Source organism: Capsicum annuum, chromosome 9 (genome assembly GCF_002878395.1).
Source record: "Capsicum annuum cultivar UCD-10X-F1 chromosome 9, UCD10Xv1.1, whole genome shotgun sequence".
In the NCBI taxonomy this organism is placed as follows: domain Eukaryota; kingdom Viridiplantae; phylum Streptophyta; class Magnoliopsida; order Solanales; family Solanaceae; genus Capsicum; species Capsicum annuum.
This window is the reverse complement of record NC_061119.1, coordinates 64,318,931-64,339,119: the sequence shown is the minus strand read 5'-3', so window position 1 is coordinate 64,339,119 and position 20,189 is coordinate 64,318,931. Positions and strand designations below refer to the sequence as shown.

The window sequence follows — 20,189 nt, the reverse complement described above, 5'->3', positions numbered from 1 at the left end:
CAAACTTGACAACCAAAATCCTTGGTCCTAAGCCGTAGGTGGGCCGAGAATGTCTCATTAGTAAATAAAAGGAAGATAATTCAAATGTTAGTAAATCATACCTGCTTCAAGAAGATATGCAGGTGGGGATGTGAATCTGGATCAACAGTAACCTCAAACAAGGGCAGAAAGATGTTGTCGAGGATATTTTGAAATGATGTCACAATCCCCATTTCTTTATATATGTTATACAGTCTCGGAAGCTGCAGACAAAGAAAGCATAGAATAAGAACAACAAAAAAAAGGTACAGAATCCTTCTCATCCCTCCTTCGTACAAACTAACGCCAAATGGGGCCATTAACAGGCATAAAACTACGCCACTAAAAGGGTTGAGACAATCTACCGTAAGATCATTGAAGTGCTATTTTTGAAGGTAATCTCCTAAGCCAAGGTAATCTCCTAAGCCAAGATTCCCAAGATTGAATCTTAAGATTATTTTGTGATCTTAAGTTACAATCTTAGGAATCTTAGTTTAGTCAGATTAATTCTGAAGGTTAAGATTATTTCAGACAGTTTTATGGTCTTAATGATTTATAAGATTATTTAGAGCTGGTTTTTCTTGAATATCAAGTAATCTATGACCAAAAGTCAACTTCAAAAACAAATAATTTGGTCATAAGAGCAAAGTGACAAACTCTGCAAAATTTGATTCAATTCATGTCTATATTCTAACACCAACTTAGACCTACTTTTGATATTTCCCTGAAATAGTACATGTAGCATCAACATCTAAAGATTTCAAAGTCGACCCAGAAATTTCATCGTCTAGTCTATTGTGCCAACAGTAAGAGTATCCCCATCAACAGCTTAAAGAAGTCACCTCAATCACACATCTCCTTGAAATTGTACTAGATGACCTAAACTTATTGGAAATTGACACAAGGTACCCATATTCTTTTTCATTCTCCTAAAGAAGTAACCAGAGAAAGCACTCAAGGGTGTGGCCTAGTGGTTCAATGAAGTTGGTTGAGCACCATAAGGTCTCGGGTTCAATTCCCCCAACAGAGACAAACACTCTGTCCTAGCCTTGGTGGAAAGAGTTGGTACCTATTGCTGGTAGGAGGTAGCAGGTATGTCGTGGATTTATTCGAGGTGCGCGCAAGCTGGCCCAGACACCACAACAACAAAAAACCCAATGTATTCCCACAGCGTGGGGTCTGGGGAGGGTAAGATGTACGCAGTCCATACCACTACCTCCGAAGAGGTAGACAGGTTGTTTCGGCTAGACCCCCGGCTCAAAATAAAGGATAGTAAACAAGGGGATGATGACATAACCAAAATAAAGAATAAGACATAATAAAATAAAAATCAGAGAAATATGAGATACGGGAAATAAGAGCAACACAGAATAAGAAAAATAGGAACTAAGAAATAAGAAATAGGCCACCCACCTAGTAGTAACATACAGTCACATACCAAACACCTATGTTCACTGTCCTATGATTACTATCCCGGCTACACAAGAACTCTCCTGACTGCTTGCTACAACCCACACACTAACACTAGCCTTCTACCCTTATCCTCGACCTCCACACATTCATATCTAGGCCCAGACACCACGATTATCAAAAAAAAAAAAAAAGTAACCAGAGAAAGAGCACGACGGTTATCAAAAATAAGTAACCAGAGAAAGAGCACCACGGTTATCATAAGAACTGTGCCAGCTCTAGTTCAAAGTCACAACTAGTTAAGACGTGACAACCAAAATGCATACAAATAACCAGCAATAGCATATATATTTCATCATACCTGAATCAACCAGACAACATTCTCACTGTACAGTTCATTGTTCACTATCCAGCTTGCAAGTTGGTCCCACTCGCTCATCTTTCGGCCATATATTGATATCCTGTATTCTGCCATCTACAACAATAGAGGACAAAGATTAAGAGAAGCCAACTGAAAAGGACAGAACAAAACCAGTGTTATTAACAGACATCTCTTTGTCGCTTAAAGCAATGTGACACAAGGAGATATTGCTTCACGGATGAAGACACACGTCATAAAAGTATGTGCTCAAACAATAAGGCGGGAAGTGATCCCATCAGAAGCAGTTGGTTCTCTGAATTTCATCTTTGAGGAGTAGAATCAACACCAACATTATTGTATAACAGATACTAAAATATGATCATTACAAACGTAAGGTTTTTCCTAATATCGCAACTTTTGCATCCTTTTTACTTCAAAGAAGTACATGCTTCAATTGTCCCTTTTCTCTTCAAGCATCATGGACCTTGCCACTTTTTGCGCACTGGACAGGACAAGGCTCGAACATGGGAAATCTTTTTCTGTTCTTTTTAAGATAATGTATCTTTAGATACAACATCGATCTGGTCATTTTTTAATAACAATAGCGAAAAACATTGTTTTGCACGTACTGTAAACTTATGCAATTTGGACCGAGGCATAACAATAGTCACCCCAAGCCCACAATGAACTTTCAGATTCATTTGGTAGAAGTTATCAGACACCAGTATTTTGTGACAGACAGGATAGTATAATGAAACATGTTAGGAAGAAATTAGGAGGGTGTGGGTGGGGGGTAAAGTTATTTGTTACATTATGAACTTACTTGATATTTGCTCGCAGAAAGATCAGAAAATACTTGTTTAGTCAGCTCAGCAAGAAAACGTCCTGTAACAGAGATCACAAAACAAGATTAAGTAACTTCATAAAATTGGAAGACAGTTCAATTAGTTTATTGGGATAAGACAATATGAGTTACCCAATATCAGACGGACTTCTTATTTTACTTAAACATGATTGAATAACTTCATAAAATTGGAAGTCAGCTCAATTAGTTTATTGGGATAAGATGATCTGAGTTACCAATATAAAACGGACTTTTTATTTTACTCAACTTACCTGAGTTGAATCTTGTATGGCATGGTGTATGTGTTATGCATATTTAGAGCACATCCTTCAAGAAAAAACTTGGATTTGCTAAAGTTAAACATACCTATACTTGATCCCTATTTAGTGCACATCCTTCAACAAAAAACTTAGATTTGCTAAAGCTAAACATACCTATACCAGAAACTTAGTCATACACATTCAGATACTCACCCATATCCAGGTTCAGGTAAGATAGGATCGTCACTTCATAACTTTGATACCACATTATAACTTGTAATTGATTTTATGGAAGATGAATACAAAGTGATGATAAGACCAACTAGAAAGACCATTTAAAAGATATGACAAGAATACCTTGTATAAGATTATCCTGCTTAAGGAAAATTTCCCTCAGCCTACTTTGACCGCAGGGATTGTACTTCAGATTAAATTTGTCAAAACGATGAAAGGTGCTCTTGTCGGCATGAACATCTAATAGGTCAACATTGAGATCATACCTTTTCAAAGAGAGTAAAACCATGAGATCATGTTAATACCTAGTTCAAATCGCACGCTCTTTCAAACACCAACTCCCAGAAACTATTTTTATTGAGAAAGTTTCTTACCCAGTCAAATCCAAGCTTTCAAAGACTTCCTTTAAGGTCATATAAGTTCCATCGCGAAATATCACAACCTGAAGAAAATCAGGGGCTTTAGATGCCCAGAGAATCGGAGAACTGAAGCACACATCAGCAAAGAAATGCAAACAAAAAATTACCTCATCTGGCTCCTTCCTCAACTTTGACTTAATGAATCTTAGCAAATGTTTCTGGTTCATGCATGCTGAGTGATGAACATGTGTATCAACCTTCCTCACATTGTAGAAGTCACGATGAGGTGCACTTTTCTGAGCAAGGAACTCTCGATCCGCATTAAGCATCAAATGCAGATTGAATTTCTGGATAAAACTTGAGCATCATAACCAAATTAACATGTCATATTATCTGAAAGAAACAGGAACAGGTGAGGTCTATACTTGTTCCAGAAGCACTAGGCGATGGTGGCATAAAGTTCGGATGTTCCCAGCTGCTATTACTTTAAGGATGTGATGGAAGTCAGTGAAAAAGGTTGTAGCATCAGCAACAGGAAAAAGTTTCTCCTTAGCTGGTCCAAGTGCAAGACGAAGCGGCAGACATTAAGAGTCAATAGACAAGGAATTAGATTGTCCTTATGAACTTAAAAAGGTAAAAATAAATCTGTACAAGAGCTTTCAAGCTTACAATCTTTATTTGCATATACATTAACAACTCCTTCTTCCATCTGAAAATAATGCTGCAGAAGTGATCAAAAAGTTAATCCACAGAAATCACGAGCAAACGGACATATCTATTCCAGAAAATAAAATAGCAGTAGCAACATGTACCATATCCACAAATATGATAGTGATGGCGGTATTTCTTGCACATAAAAACTTACATCAGATTTTCCTTCAGGAGTGAATTCAAATGGATTTGGATTTGGCTTTGGGGTGCATGGATCAGAAATTACTTCCTTCACCCAAGGAGCAATAGCCTCCTTGAACACATAACTCTGTCTCATTTCAAGACAAACTTGCAAGTTTCGGTAGACCTCCGCTTCATCGGCAGATGGTGTCTCTAGAAATTGCATTAATAAAAATTTAAAATATGCTGGAACTTTTAACACATCCAAGAGAAATCACTACTCTTTTTTATACTGCTAAGAAACAGCTATTGTACAGAAAGTATACCTTCCTTATTACAGGGAGTTCTTTTTTCCTCTCTTTTTGTGGGGGAGGGGGGGGAAGAGGGAGAGTGTTTTCTGCATCCTGGTAACAAGATCCAATTTTTGAAAAATGATATAATGAGAACATATATTCATCAAGACATTAACAATATAGTACTCTTAATACCAGCATAAACACTCCAAATTGGCCATTCGGTCATTAACTTTCTGGTAGCACATTGTACAATAATTCAATGCTCATTTCCGATAAGACAACGGCAACATAACTTATCCAATACAAAGTACAAAAATGAAATGACAAAGTAGATAACATGATGATTTTCCAGTTTCTTCAGATTATGCAAGGGCATACATTGAGCTCCCAGAAAGGAAAACAAACAGCCAACATAGATCAGCTACAATAGAGAGGAGAGAAGAAATACTAGTCAAAGAATGCTCATCTTGCCCTTTGATATATTGTAATGTGATGATGCTTGACAAGGAAGCTTTTTATGTCTTTTTAAAGAAGTGTCTCATGGGCAATAAAAGTTGGTTCCCTCTCTTCCTGTTTTTCCCACATTCAGTTATGATCACTGGTTCACCTGATATATGCGGAATTGGGAGAACTCGTTTCTGTACCTCTCTAATTTATTTACACTCTTGTTTCAGGGTAACATAGAGGAAAGACAAATAAAACTTTCTATGAACAATGGTCCCATTGACTGTGACCATACTTTTGGCTACAGATGAACAAGCTGAAATGATGCACGTTGAGGTATAAACTCGGTCTTATATTGCTTTCTCTGAATACGAAAATCCTATGCTGAGTCTCCGAGATTCAAAAAGCATAGTCGTTTAAGAACATTCAATAGCATGCCGAGGAATGGATACAGAAGGGACAATTACCACCAGGGGATATCTTCAGCCGTACAAATGTTTCTTGCTCTGGCTCTTTCCGAAGAATATCTGCAGCTATTGGATCAGGTTGAACACCGTGCAAGTCACCTGATACACTGTGCGAGCGAATCATACTTGGTGAAGCCATAGCTATTTGTTGCCCGTTGACATCTGCGCCCTGCTTAACAATTTAGCAAATAGTTAGAAGTTGTCAAAGTAATGATACGTTCTTGAAAAACATAGCAAAATTGTTCTTGCAATCATTATGAAACCTTAAAATATATTTTTCTATGACAAGAAATATACTTGGATTCAGAAAGCACGATGTATGATGGTTTTTGTGTGTGACGTAAAAGGGGGGAGGAGGGGGGAGGAGGGGGGAGGAGGTGAATTAGTAGAGTAATATAGAAGGTCCAAAAATTCCAGTACCGCATCCCCATTAGTGTGTAGATATGCAGTGTCAAGTTTAGCAGTGTCAGTAATTGTGTCTTCCTCATCTGATCCTTCTATACTTTCAAATGCACTTGCGCTTGCAACTGGAGACTTCGGAGAAGTAGGTCTAAGAGAATGTGCAGATCTTGATTTCCCTTCAAAAATAAAAAAGGTGAACATGACACATAGTGGAACACTTTTTCATGAATAGAGATCAGATCTAATCAAAATGAGAGACAAATAAGCAGCAGCAAATCTTGTAAGGTTCTGAATCAGAACATATGAAAAAGAAAAAAATGGCAGCCCGGTGCACTAAAGCAGACTAAATGCAGGGTCCGGGGAAGGCCCCCACCACAAGGGTGTATTGTACGCAGCCTTACAAAAACACAAATACATGCACTAATAGTGGAACAAGATCTTCCATGCCTCTTCCGAGTGTCATAGGATCACCACAAAGAATAACAGAGCATCTAGGATAGATGTGAAACTAAAAGCTGTCAATGAAACAAGTATTTGCAACAGCCATCAACTCTATGAAGTGCAATGATACACGTGTTGATGATAACCAAGGCACAGCATAGTCGAGGCAAATTTCCCCCTTCCTCGGATTCCATTTGAAACTGATTCTAGTACTGTCAAACTTCAGATCATAACTATGGGAGTTAGGCCACCGTCTAAATTACTTCAAAAATGCTTGATTGAATTCAAATCAGGGATAATCAATCGCCACGTTTGTTTTATCATAGCTTCCTACTCAAGATCCTAGGAATTAGTATAATGGGGTAAAGCACATGGCAAGACATTATGAGCACTACTGTAGTCGCAGTATTAAAAAGTACGGGGACGCGGAGACATGTGTGTTGCTATAAGACTTTCGAAATCTACGTTCTTAAACATGTCATAACTTTTGTTTGCTATTAAAGCCTGTCATTAAGGTCATCATGGAAATTTCAAGTGAAATTATTTTCAATTCTAAAACATGTCGATCTTTTCGTAAGGGACCGATAAGAAAATAGTGTCATCCTCTCTCTGGAATGGAAGGAGTGTGATATCTTTGTGTAGTCTAAATATGTTTGTTTGATTCTTCTCTATTTGGTATAAACTAGATAGTGAACAACACATGGATAATTTCCTTGATTTTCTCCAACACTAATTATTTTATAATATAGTAACCTAGATCTGTGATGTAGCAAAACGTTTAGAGGAATTCTCTAATGTGCTAAATAAAGTAAACCACACAATTTGTTGAAGGAACAACTTCAACGTGTTGTAAGATAACGCTCTAAAGACAATCCGAATCCACGGATAACAAGAGCTTAATCCAAAGCCTTTAAAATACAAGATCTAATCCAAGATCTTAAAAGAAAACACAAAGTTTCATTAATAGAAGAGTTGAACTAAAAACTACATAGCTAGAGGTCATTGCCTCTATTTATAGGCTTCAAAAGCCTTTGTACAACTCATTGACAACTCATAGTTGACAGCTCATTTTCTTAATAGCTAAATATTCTAAAATTATGTAAAAGATAAGCTTAACAACTAGTAGCGAAATTCAAATTGACTCTCTCTTTCTATAAATAGCAAAATTGATTTTTGATTCATGAAGGTTCTGGACTAGGTTTAGAATTTTAATGTTCCTCATCATTTTCTTCTACTTCTTTGAAACTCGACCTCGAGTTTTCTTCGTAAAGTGTTTGCTCTGGATGATAGAGTGATAGGTCAGCCACATTAAAAGTATTTGAAATATTCATCTCACGTGGCAAATCTACCACACAGGCATTGTCGTTGATCTTCTTTAGAATAGTGTATGGTCCATATTTCTTTTGCCTTAATTTTCCGTGAACACCAGTAGGTAATCTCTCCTTTCTAAGGTATACCATTACTTGGTCACCAACTTGGAATGACATTAGTCTCCTATTCTAATCTGTCAACTGCTTGTATTTCTTGTTTGATGCTTCTAATACATCTTGAACCTCTTTAAATAATTCTGAATAATTGTCACCAAAGGTCATAAGCTGATCTTGAATTCTCCCTTGTTGGTAGCTTCACTAAATCAACCACATGTCTTGGAACTCTAGTGTACACAATGGAGAAAGGACTACGACCCGTAGAACTATGCTTAGAATTATTGTAGGCAAACTCCGCAAGGGATAAAGCTAAATCCCATTGTCCTTTCTTATCTCCACAGATGCATCGAATTAAATTTCCTAGAAATTTATTCACCACTTCAGTTTGGCCATCTATTTGTGGATGGGCAATGCTTGAAAACTTCAATTCTGTATTGAATTATTTCCATAAAGTAAGCCAAAATGTAGCAAGAAATTTGCTATCTTGATCTGAAATAATTGATCTTGGAACACCATATAGTCTGACTACTTCTCCGAAGAAAAGATTAGCTAAATGATGGGCATCCGTTGTCTTACGACAAGGAATAAAATGAGTCATTTTAGAAAATCTGTCTACTATCACGTAAACAGCATCATGTCCTCGCCTTGTCCTTGGTAAGCCAAGTACAAAATCCATTGATAGATCTTCCCAAGGTGCACTTGGAACAGGTAATGGCATATAGAGTCCGGTGTTTTGAACGTAACCTTTGTATGTTTGGCAAACTGGACACCTTTGCACAAATTTGCCAACATCTCTCTTAAGTTGTGGCCAATAGTAGCGTGCTTCCAAATTAGCAATAGTTTTATCATGCCCAACATGGCCGCTAAGATTACATGAATACATCTCTCGAATCAACTTGTCTCGTAGAGAACCTCTGGGAATACATAAGCGGTTTTCATTAAAGAGATATCCATCTTGTACCACAAAATTCTCCTCTAATGGTAAACCTTCCTCGTTTGTTTCACCCAGATTCGCCCGAAGTCTTCATCATTTTCATATAGTTCTTTTATTTGGTCTACTCCCGGTAACTCAGCTTCAAAAGAAACCATGAGACTTGCACGTCGGCTTAAAGCATCTGCCACTCGATTAGTTACTCCGGACTTGTGGACAATAAGATAATTGAATCTCTCCAGGTATACTGCCCATCTTGCTAACATGCGATCCATATGCTTTTGACTTCGAAAATGTTTCAAGGATTGATGATCAGTGTAGACAATGAACTCTTTAGGCATTAAATAGACCTCCCATGTCTTTAATGCTCTATAGACAGAATGCAGCTCTTGCTAGTAAGTACTCCACTTTTGTCTTGCTTCACTTACTTCTCACTGAAGCAAGCAACAGGTTTCATTTCTTGTGATAAAACAGCCCCAATGCCTACTCCACTAGCATCACATTCCAACTCAAAGGTCTTGTTGAAATCTGGTAACACTAATACAGGAGCTTATGACAGCTTTTCATTAATCTCCATGAAACTAGCTTCAGCTTTTTCATCCCATTTGAACTTCCCTTTCTTTAAACATTCAGTGATTGGTGCCATGATAGTACTAAAGTTCTTCACAAATCTTCTATAAGAAAGTGGCTAAACCATGGAAGCTCCTCACTTCAGAGATATTTTTTGGAGTTGGCCATCTCTTTATTGCATCTATTTCAGACTCATCAACTTGAATCCCCTCACATGAGATAGTAAAGCCTAAGAAAACTAGTTTTGTTTCAAGTAATACACACTTTTTCAAGTTAACATAGAGCTCATTCTCCTTCAATACATCCATCATCTTTTTGACATGTTCAAAATGTTTCTCCATATTTTTGTTATAGATCAATATGTCGTCAAAATAGAAAACTACAAATTCTGACAACCTGATTCATTAGGCGCATGAAAGTACTAGGGGCATTAGAAAGTCCAAATGGCATAACTAGTCATTCATACAACCCCTCTTTTGTCTTGAATGCAGTCTTCTTCCCTTCATCACCGGATCTAATTCGTATTTGGTGATATCCACTTCTTAGATCAAGCTTCGAAAACACCTTTGCTCCACTAAGTTGATCAAGCTATCATCCATTTGTGGGATATGAAATCTGTACCTTGTAGTGATTTTATTGATAGCCCTACTATCCACGCACATCCGCCAAGATCCATCTTTCTTAGGCGTGAGTAGTGCTGTACCAACTCTTCTACCAGTGTTGTGAAAAGCGCTGAAGCACTCGCTTAAAGCGTGAAGCAAAGCAAAGCGACAGTGGGTCGCTTTTTACACTTGAAGCGTTGGGGCGAGAAAAAGGCACTCGCTTTTATGTCCAAAAGCGAGAAGCGCTGAAGCAAAAAAAGCGCAGAAAAGCTCGTTTTTGTGGATATTTAAGTTTTTTTTAGGGTTTTATTGCCTTATTTAATTTATATTTAAGGTTTTTTTTATTTTAGGGTTTTATTGCCTTATTTAATTTATTTTAATTAAAACCCTTAAGTGAACTATACGACTGCAATACTGCATTGCTGTTGTTGCTGCAACCTTTCTGGAAAAACTATTGAAGCCTGAAGGTATGTGAATTCTTCTCTATTTCTCCTCTTCTACTTCTTCTCTATTTCTCCTCTTCTTCTTTTCTTGTTCTCCTATTAGGGTTTTCTAGTTTTTTTTCCTTCTTCTCTATTACTATTTTCCATCCGATCTCTGTTTTTTTCTCTTCTTCTCTATTTCTCTTTTTCTTCTCTGTTTTTCAGTTCTAATTTGTTTTTTTATGTACGTAATCTAACCCCAACTTTTTTTTTTTCACTTTTTTTTTGTTGCACATAATTTGACTTCCAGCTTTGTTTTTCTTCTTTTTACTTTTTTTTTTGGCTGTATGTAATCTGAATTTTGTTTATTAGTATATATTTTTATTATTTTGTTTTTTCTTATAGTATATTTTTTTACTTAATGGCACAAAAAAGAGATCCATCTTGGGCGTATGGAATTGCAATAGGCAATACTAACACACAAATAAAATGTATTTTTTGCGACAATATTTATAACGGTGGAATATTTCGTCACAAAAAACATCTTATTGGTGGTTACAAAGATGTCATTGTATGTCCAAAAGTACCGAATGTTGTTAAGGAAGAAATGAAGGAGTACATGAAAAAAAAAAATGAGCTTAAGACTCAAACAAGGCATGATGCAGCAATGGTTGATCTTGTTGATGATGATCAAACTGAGAATGATGAAATTGAAGTGAATATGCCAATGGGGCCTCCTTCAAAATACCAAAGGAAGTCTTCAACTAGCAGAAGTGGATCATCCACCGCTAGCAATGTTAAAGGTTCTATGGATATCTATTTCCCACAACTACCCAATGAAAAAAAGAAAACTTGCAACCGTTGTTTAGCATCTTCTAGGAAGATTTTAAGGGACCGTGCAGTATCCGCTTTTGCAAGGTGGATGTATGACGCGGGCCTCCCTTTTAATTGTGTTAATTACACTGAGAGTTTTGGTGAATTTATTGAAGCAGTAGAGGCCAATATGGTCCAGGAATGAAGCCCCCAACGTATCATGAAGTTAGAGTTCCTTGTCTAAAGAGCTGGAGAAAACAAATAAGATTGTTGAGGCTCATAAGGTTCACCGGAAAAACTATGGATGTTCCATTATGATGGATAAATGGACTGCCAAAAATGGTAATCAATGTTTTGGTGAATTCTCCGATGGGGAATGTATTCCTTGAATCTCATGATGCTAGTGACTTCTACTGATGCTACTAAAATGTTCAAATTGTTTGAGAATACAATCTTGAAAATTGGGAAGGAAAATGTGGTGCAAGTTGTGACTGATAATGCAAGTGAGAATAAGAAAGCGGGTGAATTGTTGAAGGGAGTGTACCCGCATATTTTCTGGACTCTTGTGCTGCTCACTGTATCAACTTAATATTTGGTGACATTTTCAAGGAAGCCCCATATTCTACAGGTGAATAAGTGGTTCAGTTTTCCTTTTCAATTTTCATGTTAGTTATCTATACTTAGTATACTAACTAGTAACTACTAAATTTATTTTTTGAACAGTTTTTGCTAAGGCTGTTAAGATTCATTCTTATATCAGTCAAAGGGCATTATTGTTGAACATGATGAGGACATACACAAACCAAAGAAATCTGATAAAACCTGCGAAGACAAGGTTTGCAACAGCTTTTTTGACTTCGTATAGCTTTTATATACAAAAGAAAAATTTGGGAACCTTGTTCATGCCAACTGAATGGAATGCGAGTATCTATGCAAAGGAAGCTTTTGGGAAAGAAGTTGCTACACACATCATTAGTCCATCTTTTTGGAATGACACTGTAAAAGCACTTAAAGTTGGTGGTCCTCTAGCTACCATACTTCGTTTGGTGGATGGAGAGAAAAACCACCTATGGGCTACATTTATGAAGCCATGGATAGAGCAAAAGAAAAATCCAAAAGGCATTTGATTATGACAAAAGGAAATATGAGAAGGTTTTTGAAATTACTGATGCAAGGTGGACGGATCAACTTCATCAACCTTTGCATGCAACGGCACATATTTTGAACCCCGGGCCCTATTATAAAAATTGTGAGATGAAGGCTTTGGATGAAGAAGTGTGGCTGGGATATCATGCATGTCTTGAAAGGATGGTCCCAAATAAAGCTTTGATAGACAAAATAGGGGAGGAGCTTGGTAGATACATGAAAGCTGATGGGCTACTTGGATTGGAGTCAGCCATTAGAGCTAGAACTTTAAGGTCAACAGGTGAGCATTTCCACTTATAATTGTGTTTAAAGCTTAACTATTAAGTTATTAACTATTAAAATTATTCTTCTACAGTTGAATGGTGGATGCAATATGGCCATAATGTCCCAAACTTGCAACAGTTTGCTATTAGAGTTCAAAGTTTAACTTGTAGCTCATCCGGTTGCGAGAGAAATTGGAGCGTGTATGAACTTGTGAGAAACTACATCACATTACTACTAAAAATTAAGTAGTATTTTAATTGTCCTAAGTACTCCTATTAATTACTCTCTACAACTTATGCAGATTCACACCAAAAAGAGGAATAGGCTTGAGTTGAAACGCCTTAATAATCCAGTGTTCATCAAATATAATAAAACATTAGTGCATTGTTACAATGCTCGTGATACTATTGATCCAATTATGTTGGATAATGTTGATGATGCAAATGAATGGTTAACGGGAGTCCCTTCAAATCATGAAGATGAAGTAGTATATGAAGGAGAAGATCTCACTTATGGCCATGTTGCTTCAGCAAGTGGTGTCGAGGAAAGTGCCTATGGTCTTAAGAGAAGTACTTTAAGGGGCAAGGAAAAAGCAGGTTCAAGTAGAACCCTTGTTGATGAGGCTTCTGATGAAGAAGAAGATACTGTTCAAGATAATAGTGTGATGACACTTCAGGAGTTTGGAAATCTTGTTGAGGAATAGGATGTAGAATAGAAGTTCTAAGCTTTTCTCTGATTGTTGGTTTCTCTATTTGTGTTGGTTGATTAAGACACAAGACTGATTTTTAGTATTTTAGTAGTTTGCTTGAATGTTTGTTATGACTATCTATTCTCTTTTTAATGTGAGTATTGAATGATTGTGTTATTTATTGAGCTCTAGATTATTTATTTATGCATTGTTTAATATTTTTAAATTTTGTTCTAAATAAATAGCGCTTTAATGAAAAAAATGTGCGCTTCGCTTCACGCTTCTCGCTTTTGTGAAGCGAGCCCTCGTTGCTTTTTTTGCCTCTCGCTTTTCAAAACATTGTCTTCTACTTTCTCCCTTAGAATTGCATGCCCTTTTGGGCTCATCCTATAGTGTGGTAGGTTGGGAAAACTAGCACCTGGAACAAAATCTATTTGATGTTGAATATTCCTCATAGCAGGTAGATGTTGAGGCTCTCCAAATATGCTTAGGTATACAGATAACAGACTTTACATCTCCACTAGAATTTCTTTTGTTGGTTGCTCATCTCTTTTGACGACTAATGCAGCACATATATTTAGATTTCTTCAAGTCTTGAGCAAATTCTTTCGGATTTTGAGTGATGGTTAACATACTCTTCTCCTCTACTTCAGAGGCATTATTAGTAGTCTTGTTTGGAAGTATAATGATTTTTCGTTTGTTCCAAATGAAAGAATACCAATTGTCTCTTCCTTTATGTGTGGTGTTCACATCATATTGCCAGTCTTCCAAGAAGAACATGAAATGCATCCATATCAACCACATCACATAGAACATTTGATCGATAATACTTGCCCAAAGAAAGTGGTAACCAACATTGTTTGATGATCCTGATTTTCACTCCTTTCTTGAGCCATTCAATAGTATATGGATTTGGGTGCTCATGTGTCTCAAGATTTAAATGTTTGACCATATTTTCAGATTCTAAATTCTCACAGCTACAACTATCAATTACCAACTTGCATACCTTTCCATTCACAGTGCATTTGCTTTCAAATATCCTCTTTCATTGTGTCTCTTCAGGTTGCATGGTTGAGCATAGAAGGCGTTTGACCACACATACTATTTCTTCTCCCTCTTCTTCACATAGTTCGGGTTCACCTTCACTTTCATAGTTGTCCACCTCTTCATCACTTTCATCACGACAAGTGGTGTTTGACAAACTTCCTTCTTAGACAGTTGCTTGATATATCTCCCTCTTCGCGACACTTGTAACATTTGATCGTATTAGATGGTTTCTTATCATTATTTTTGCTAGAAGATGGTGTCTTTTCATCTTTCTTTGCTTTAGATAGAATAAACTTTCCCTCCTCTTGGCATGGAGAATTTTTTGATATACTTTCTGGGCGAGAATAAGACGCGGCTTTATGAGACTTCTTAGTCTTTATATACCTCTCAGCTTTCAAGGCAAGAGTTTAAGCTTGATCTATTGACCAAATTTGTTGTATGCCAAGACGTTCTTAGATAGAATCATTGAGACCATTGATATACCTTGCGACTTGTTAGTCTTCATTTTCAGAAACATTGCACCTTACTTGTAATCTTAAGAACTCCTCCGTATAATCAGAAATAGATTTATTACCTTGAACACAGTTATAGAACTGTAGGTACAAGAGTTGTTCATAATCCGCAGGCAAGAACCTAGCCTTTAGAAATGCTTTCATTTGTGGCCAATATCTTACACGATTTTCACCCCTCAAAGGAAGCTCCTCTTGATAACAATTCCACCAAGCTCCAGCACCTCCTTTCAATTTCTATGCCACCAATGGTACTCGGCGATCTGGAGGGATGTTCATAATCTCAAAGAATGTCTCCACCTCATAAATCTAATCAAGAAACCCTTCAATGTTTACATTACCATTGAAAGTTGGGATTTCAGCCTTAATCTTGTACATATCTCCACCATTTGCATGACCTCTTCTTGGTTGTGCATAAAGATCATGTTCCTCCACATCATCTTCCTCTTCCACATATTGAGCTCGATGTTGTCTCCGATTTCTGAAAACACCTTCTTGATTGTTTCTCACTAATACAACAAGTTCTTCAAACCTCCAAGTGAGTTCTTCACAAAGAGTAGCGATTTGTTAATCCAATCTTTCTTCTAGGTTACTTACCCTCGTTGTAAGATCCGTTATTGCTCTGATACCAAACTGATGCAGCACAATGTTTAGAGGAACTCTCTAATGTGCAAAATAAAGTAAACCACACAATTTGTTGAAGGAACAACTTCAACGTGTTGTAAGATAACGCTCTAAAGACAATCCGAATCCACGGATAACAAGAGCTTAATCCAAAGCCCTTAAAATACAAGATTTAATCCAAGATCTTAAAAGAAAACACAAAGTTTCATTAATAGAAGAGTTGAACTAAAAACTACATAGCTAGAGGTCATTGCCTCTATTTATAGGCTTCAAAAGCCTTGGTACAACTCATTGACAACTCATACACAACTCATTGAAAACTCATAGTTGTCAACTCATTTTCTTAATAGCTAAGTATTCTAGAATTATGTAAAAGATAAACTTGACAACTTGTAGCAAAATTCAAATTGACTTTCTCTCTTTTTATAAGTAACAAAATTGATTTTTGATTCATGAAGGTTCTGGACTAGGTTAAGAATTTTAATGTTCCTCATCAATCTGCTCACCTAGAAATCCTCACGAGTCAATTGTGTTCTTAAATTTGTCACATTAGTGACTCAAACCCACAACTTCACAATTAGAGGTGAAGGGAACTTCCTGTTGAGCTATTCGCTCTTATAAGTACAGAAGGCGGCATTTTGTACAACTTTATATGTAACCAGCAAATAAATGTGCTCAATGTGACTAAAGAAGAAATTTACCATCAATCAACTAATGGCGTTCACGTTCATGTCAAATCAGTACAGGTCAGCTACACCTTTACAACCCTTCCACCCTATTATATTTACATATTATTAAAACAAAAACAAAAAGGGTTTTTTCCTTTATATTGACATAATAATGAACCATCACTCTATGCAAATGAAACGTGTGGTTGTAGTTTAGTGGTAAGAATTCCACGTGGACGTGGATACCTGGGGTTGAAGCCCAGCAGACACATCAAAATTTACTTCTCTCTTATCAATATTGTTAGTACTCTCCTACTACCTTATTGGTAGATTTTATTATTACTTACTGTTTCCTCTGCTTCAATTATCATACTATTTGTTGTTGCTACTGTTCTTTCTCCATTATTTTAAATACGGTTTCTTCACTAGTGTGTTTCCTTCTCTTACTGATTTTGATATTCCTTACTTGAGCCAAGGGTTTATCAAAAAGTCTCTCTACCTTCACAAGGTAGGGGTGGTAAGCTGCATACACACCACCCTTCCCAGACTCCACTTGTGAGATTAAATTGGGTATGATGTTGTTTATTCTATGCAAATGAAAATAGAAAATAGAGGGTTTAGATTTTAATTGGGAAAATGAAGTATCTCAGCGATTCAAAAGGAAATCAAAAAATGCCTTTTCCTTTTTAAAGAAAAGAGTACCAAAATATCCAGCACCAAACATCAGGACTATAATAAAGACACCAACTTGTTAATTCCACCTATTATTTAAAACTCCCGAACTTATAATAGGACAGCCAATTGGCACCAATTATTATTAATCCAATGAAAAGTCTGTTTCAAGCATGTAATTCTTCAAATCAAGCGCAGACCTCCTTTTATCAGTATTATTTTTACAGGCAAACAATTTTCTCATTTGATTAATGAACAAATTTTTCCTCCACTATATCATAATTCAAAAAGGGTAGCTCGATACACTAAAGCTCCCATCATCTGGGGACAGGCAAGGGACTATTGTAAACAGCCTTACCTTACATACATTTCTGCAAGAGGCTGTTTCCACAGCTTGAACTCGTGACCTCTTGATCACATGGAGAGATTACATGGCAGCAACTTTACCAGCTACTCCAAATCCTCGGCGATCAGTTTCCGAAAACAAACACAAGTTACTACACTGGCCTAGAAATACCACAGCAAACATGTCGCATACCTTCAGTCAGCGTGTGAAGCCTAGGCAAACCAGCTGGAATAGAATCCACATGTATAGGACCATTTCTCCTTTCCTCAACCTCCACAGAATTCGCCGTCGTCACATCGGGAAACGACGCGGAAGAACGGCGGTAATATCCATTACTCCGGCTACGATTCCGCCGCTTCTCCGCGGTGGCGGCAACGTACTTCCTCAATTGCTGCGGCGAGTAACCACCGCCGTCCTCCGTTGCCACGTCATCAGGGTCCCTATCCTTATCTATCGTTTTTGCAAACTCGAGTAACTGATTTAGGGTTTTCCGGTGCATATAGTAAGCCGAAACCGCTACCACCGATGCTCCAACGAGGGCCGCCATCGCTAGATGAACCGTATATGCATCCATTTTTGCTCTTGGATTTTGTGCAAAAACTGCTAAACCCTACTGGAGTATAGAGTATATATAAGAGAGACCAATTTGTTTCTTTGGAAGAGGAGAGTGAAGCTGAAGCGGAATATTTATAGGTAGAAAGTGAGTTGAGTGGAATGAGATAGGTGCAGCCAGTGAGAGGTGGCGTCGGGGCAGTGGGGTACAGCACATTATGGAGTACTGTTTACTTTCCCATTTGTTCTGTATCCACGTTGATTGAACCTATATTCGGATATCCATACTCGGATCGTGGATTACAATGTCAACTCAACACTTTCACCAAAAAAAAAAAAAAAAACCTTACATAAATATAAAAAATTCAATGCATTGTAATATTTTTTATCATAATTTTATTAAATTATAAGATATTTTGAATTTTGATATTTGTGATATATATTTTAGCCTTGAAACATATGCAATATGATACATTTGTAATTGAGTGCTCCGTTAAATAAGAAAGTGATAGATTTTCAATTATAATGAGGAGTAAATCACGCACAAATCGTGGCTTATTATATTTACTTTCAAATGAATACCTGAAATCCAAAATCAGCAAAACATAAATCAACTTTCAAATTTTTCTTCCTTCTCTCATAATTCACAAACTGATCTTAAATTTTTATGTGATGAACTAACTTTTCAGATGTGTCATAATAGTACATCTGGTTCCAGATGTATGTATCAATACTCATTCAAAATTCAGTCTCATACAAAATAAATAATTTACATGTGTCAAGCATATGTTAAATGTATCAAAACATTTATAAATGAATCAAAAATATGAATCACCATCAAAAAAAATTTGTCATATGTATTACCAGTATTCTGGCAACAAATGTATTACTCATATCCATCACCAATATATTGACATCAAATGTATCACTCATATGTATCACCGTTTATAGCACGAAATTGTATCGAGAAATTAACGATATTATATATGTATCAAGCACATTAAATATATGTATCAACGTCGAATTTGATATCTAATTTTGCATATTGTTGCAGTGGGCATCGTCATTGTTGTGGTTCTACCGAAAACTATGAGATTTTTTAGCTTTTACAGTATGAAGATTCTTCAAAAGAATATGAATGTTTGTCAACATGACGCACACAGTAAAGCTTTCAAAATTTTGAAGAAAAAAAATTAATAGAGACGGGAAAAAATTGAACCAAATTGTAAATTGCAAATGTAAGACCCGATGAAAATTTTTTAATTTAATTTTTTTTTAGATATTTAAGAGATTCTCTCTCATTATTTACTCTCCTAAAATAAATGCAAATTTGTTACTTCGTTATTTAATGTGTATCGAGAGTAAAAGAAAAAATATGAAATTTTATGAAATATTTTAAAAGATAAGAGAGTTTATGTATTTATATCTCTTAAGTTTGTGTTTTTTACGTGATTTATCCAAAAAAAATATTTCATACTCAAAATTTAAATTCAAAACCTTTACAGGTAGTTTGATTGGAAATAAATTATATCCAAACTAATTATTTTGAAATTAGTTATTTCAAAATTAATTATTCCACCTTCAAAATGAATAAAATAACATTATAATCTCGAGATAACTAATCTCGAGATGAGTTATCCTGTGCATTTTATTCCAATTAAACATATAATAAGTTTATGCTAAAATTAATCTCGAGATTAGTTATTCCTTATCTCTTCTACCAAACGAGCTTTTAGTGGTGAGGGACTATATTGAAGAATCGTTTGGTTGGGAAACTAATTATCCTAGGATTAACTTTTCCAAAATTAGCTATATCAAGATTAGTTATTCCACCCTCAAGAAGGAATAAAAATAACACTACAATCTCGGAATAACTAATCCCGAGATGAGTGTGTCTCGTACATTTTGTATCATCCAAATATGAAATAAGCTCATTGTAAAATTAATTTGAAATTAATATTTTTTATTTATCCTATCAAATGATGCTCATACATTAGAAAGTTTGTTGAGTGTAATGAGATAGGAGAGGTGTCGGGGTGGCGTAGCGTGGGGCATTTGCTCATACATTAGAAGTTTGTTGAGTGTAATGAGATAGGAGCGGTGTCAGGGTGGCGTGGCGTAGGAAGGGGTAAACGGGGGTACAACACATTATGGGAGTATTCCTTAATCCTTACGTGATGCCTAATTGTTTACCATTAAACTATTGGAATGGGAATGAAAAAGTATTCAAAATAAAGCAAAGGAATAGAAAGTTCTGATTTTTCAAAATATTGATCATCATAGAAGCCTTTGGAGTTTCGACAACATTAGGAAAAAATTCTTTGAACATATATTTTAGGGGGGAAGAAGTTTGTGAAAGTTGTAAATGTATTTATACAATGATAATATATTCAGTATAATTCCACAAGTGAGAAAAGGTCAAAATGTGTATATGATGAGTTGTAATCTTATCTGCTGATATTTAAGGCTATTTTATATTATTATTGTTATTTTATATTTGGATAACTGATAAAGTTGTTGTCATGTAAGAGGTCATAGGTT

At 36.2% G+C, this 20,189-nt stretch overlaps 2 protein-coding genes across 3 annotated transcripts in view; one reads left to right on the top strand and one right to left on the bottom strand.

Moving 5' to 3' along the window:
• The window catches only part of LOC107856002 (AMP deaminase), a gene marked incomplete in the record, with an annotated part of 24,460 nt that extends 6,511 nt beyond the window's left edge, over positions 1-17,949 (bottom strand). For both annotated transcript variants that reach the window (XM_047396815.1, XM_047396814.1), the window contains 12 exon segments: positions 102-242; positions 1,790-1,903; positions 2,613-2,674; positions 3,251-3,393; positions 3,502-3,569; positions 3,654-3,833; positions 3,912-4,039; positions 4,156-4,207; positions 4,352-4,530; positions 5,525-5,693; positions 5,945-6,102; positions 17,289-17,949. In XM_047396815.1, the coding sequence (XP_047252771.1) occupies positions 102-242; positions 1,790-1,903; positions 2,613-2,674; positions 3,251-3,393; positions 3,502-3,569; positions 3,654-3,833; positions 3,912-4,039; positions 4,156-4,207; positions 4,352-4,530; positions 5,525-5,693; positions 5,945-6,102; positions 17,289-17,670 (1,776 nt within the window).
• Positions 10,637-12,259, top strand: LOC124887332. The gene is made up of 2 exons (XM_047396816.1): positions 10,637-11,760; positions 11,856-12,259. The coding sequence occupies exon 1, from the start codon at positions 10,741-10,743 to the stop codon at positions 11,335-11,337; it is 597 nt and encodes a 198-aa protein (XP_047252772.1). The 5' UTR covers positions 10,637-10,740; the 3' UTR covers positions 11,338-11,760; positions 11,856-12,259.
• Positions 17,950-20,189: the final 2,240 nt, after the last annotated feature.

Bases quoted from the DNA above. Each gene is read 5' to 3' on its own strand.
- LOC124887332 (XM_047396816.1), top strand. From the start codon at position 10,741: ATGGCACAAAAAAGAGATCCATCTTGGGCGTATGGAATTGCAATAGGC.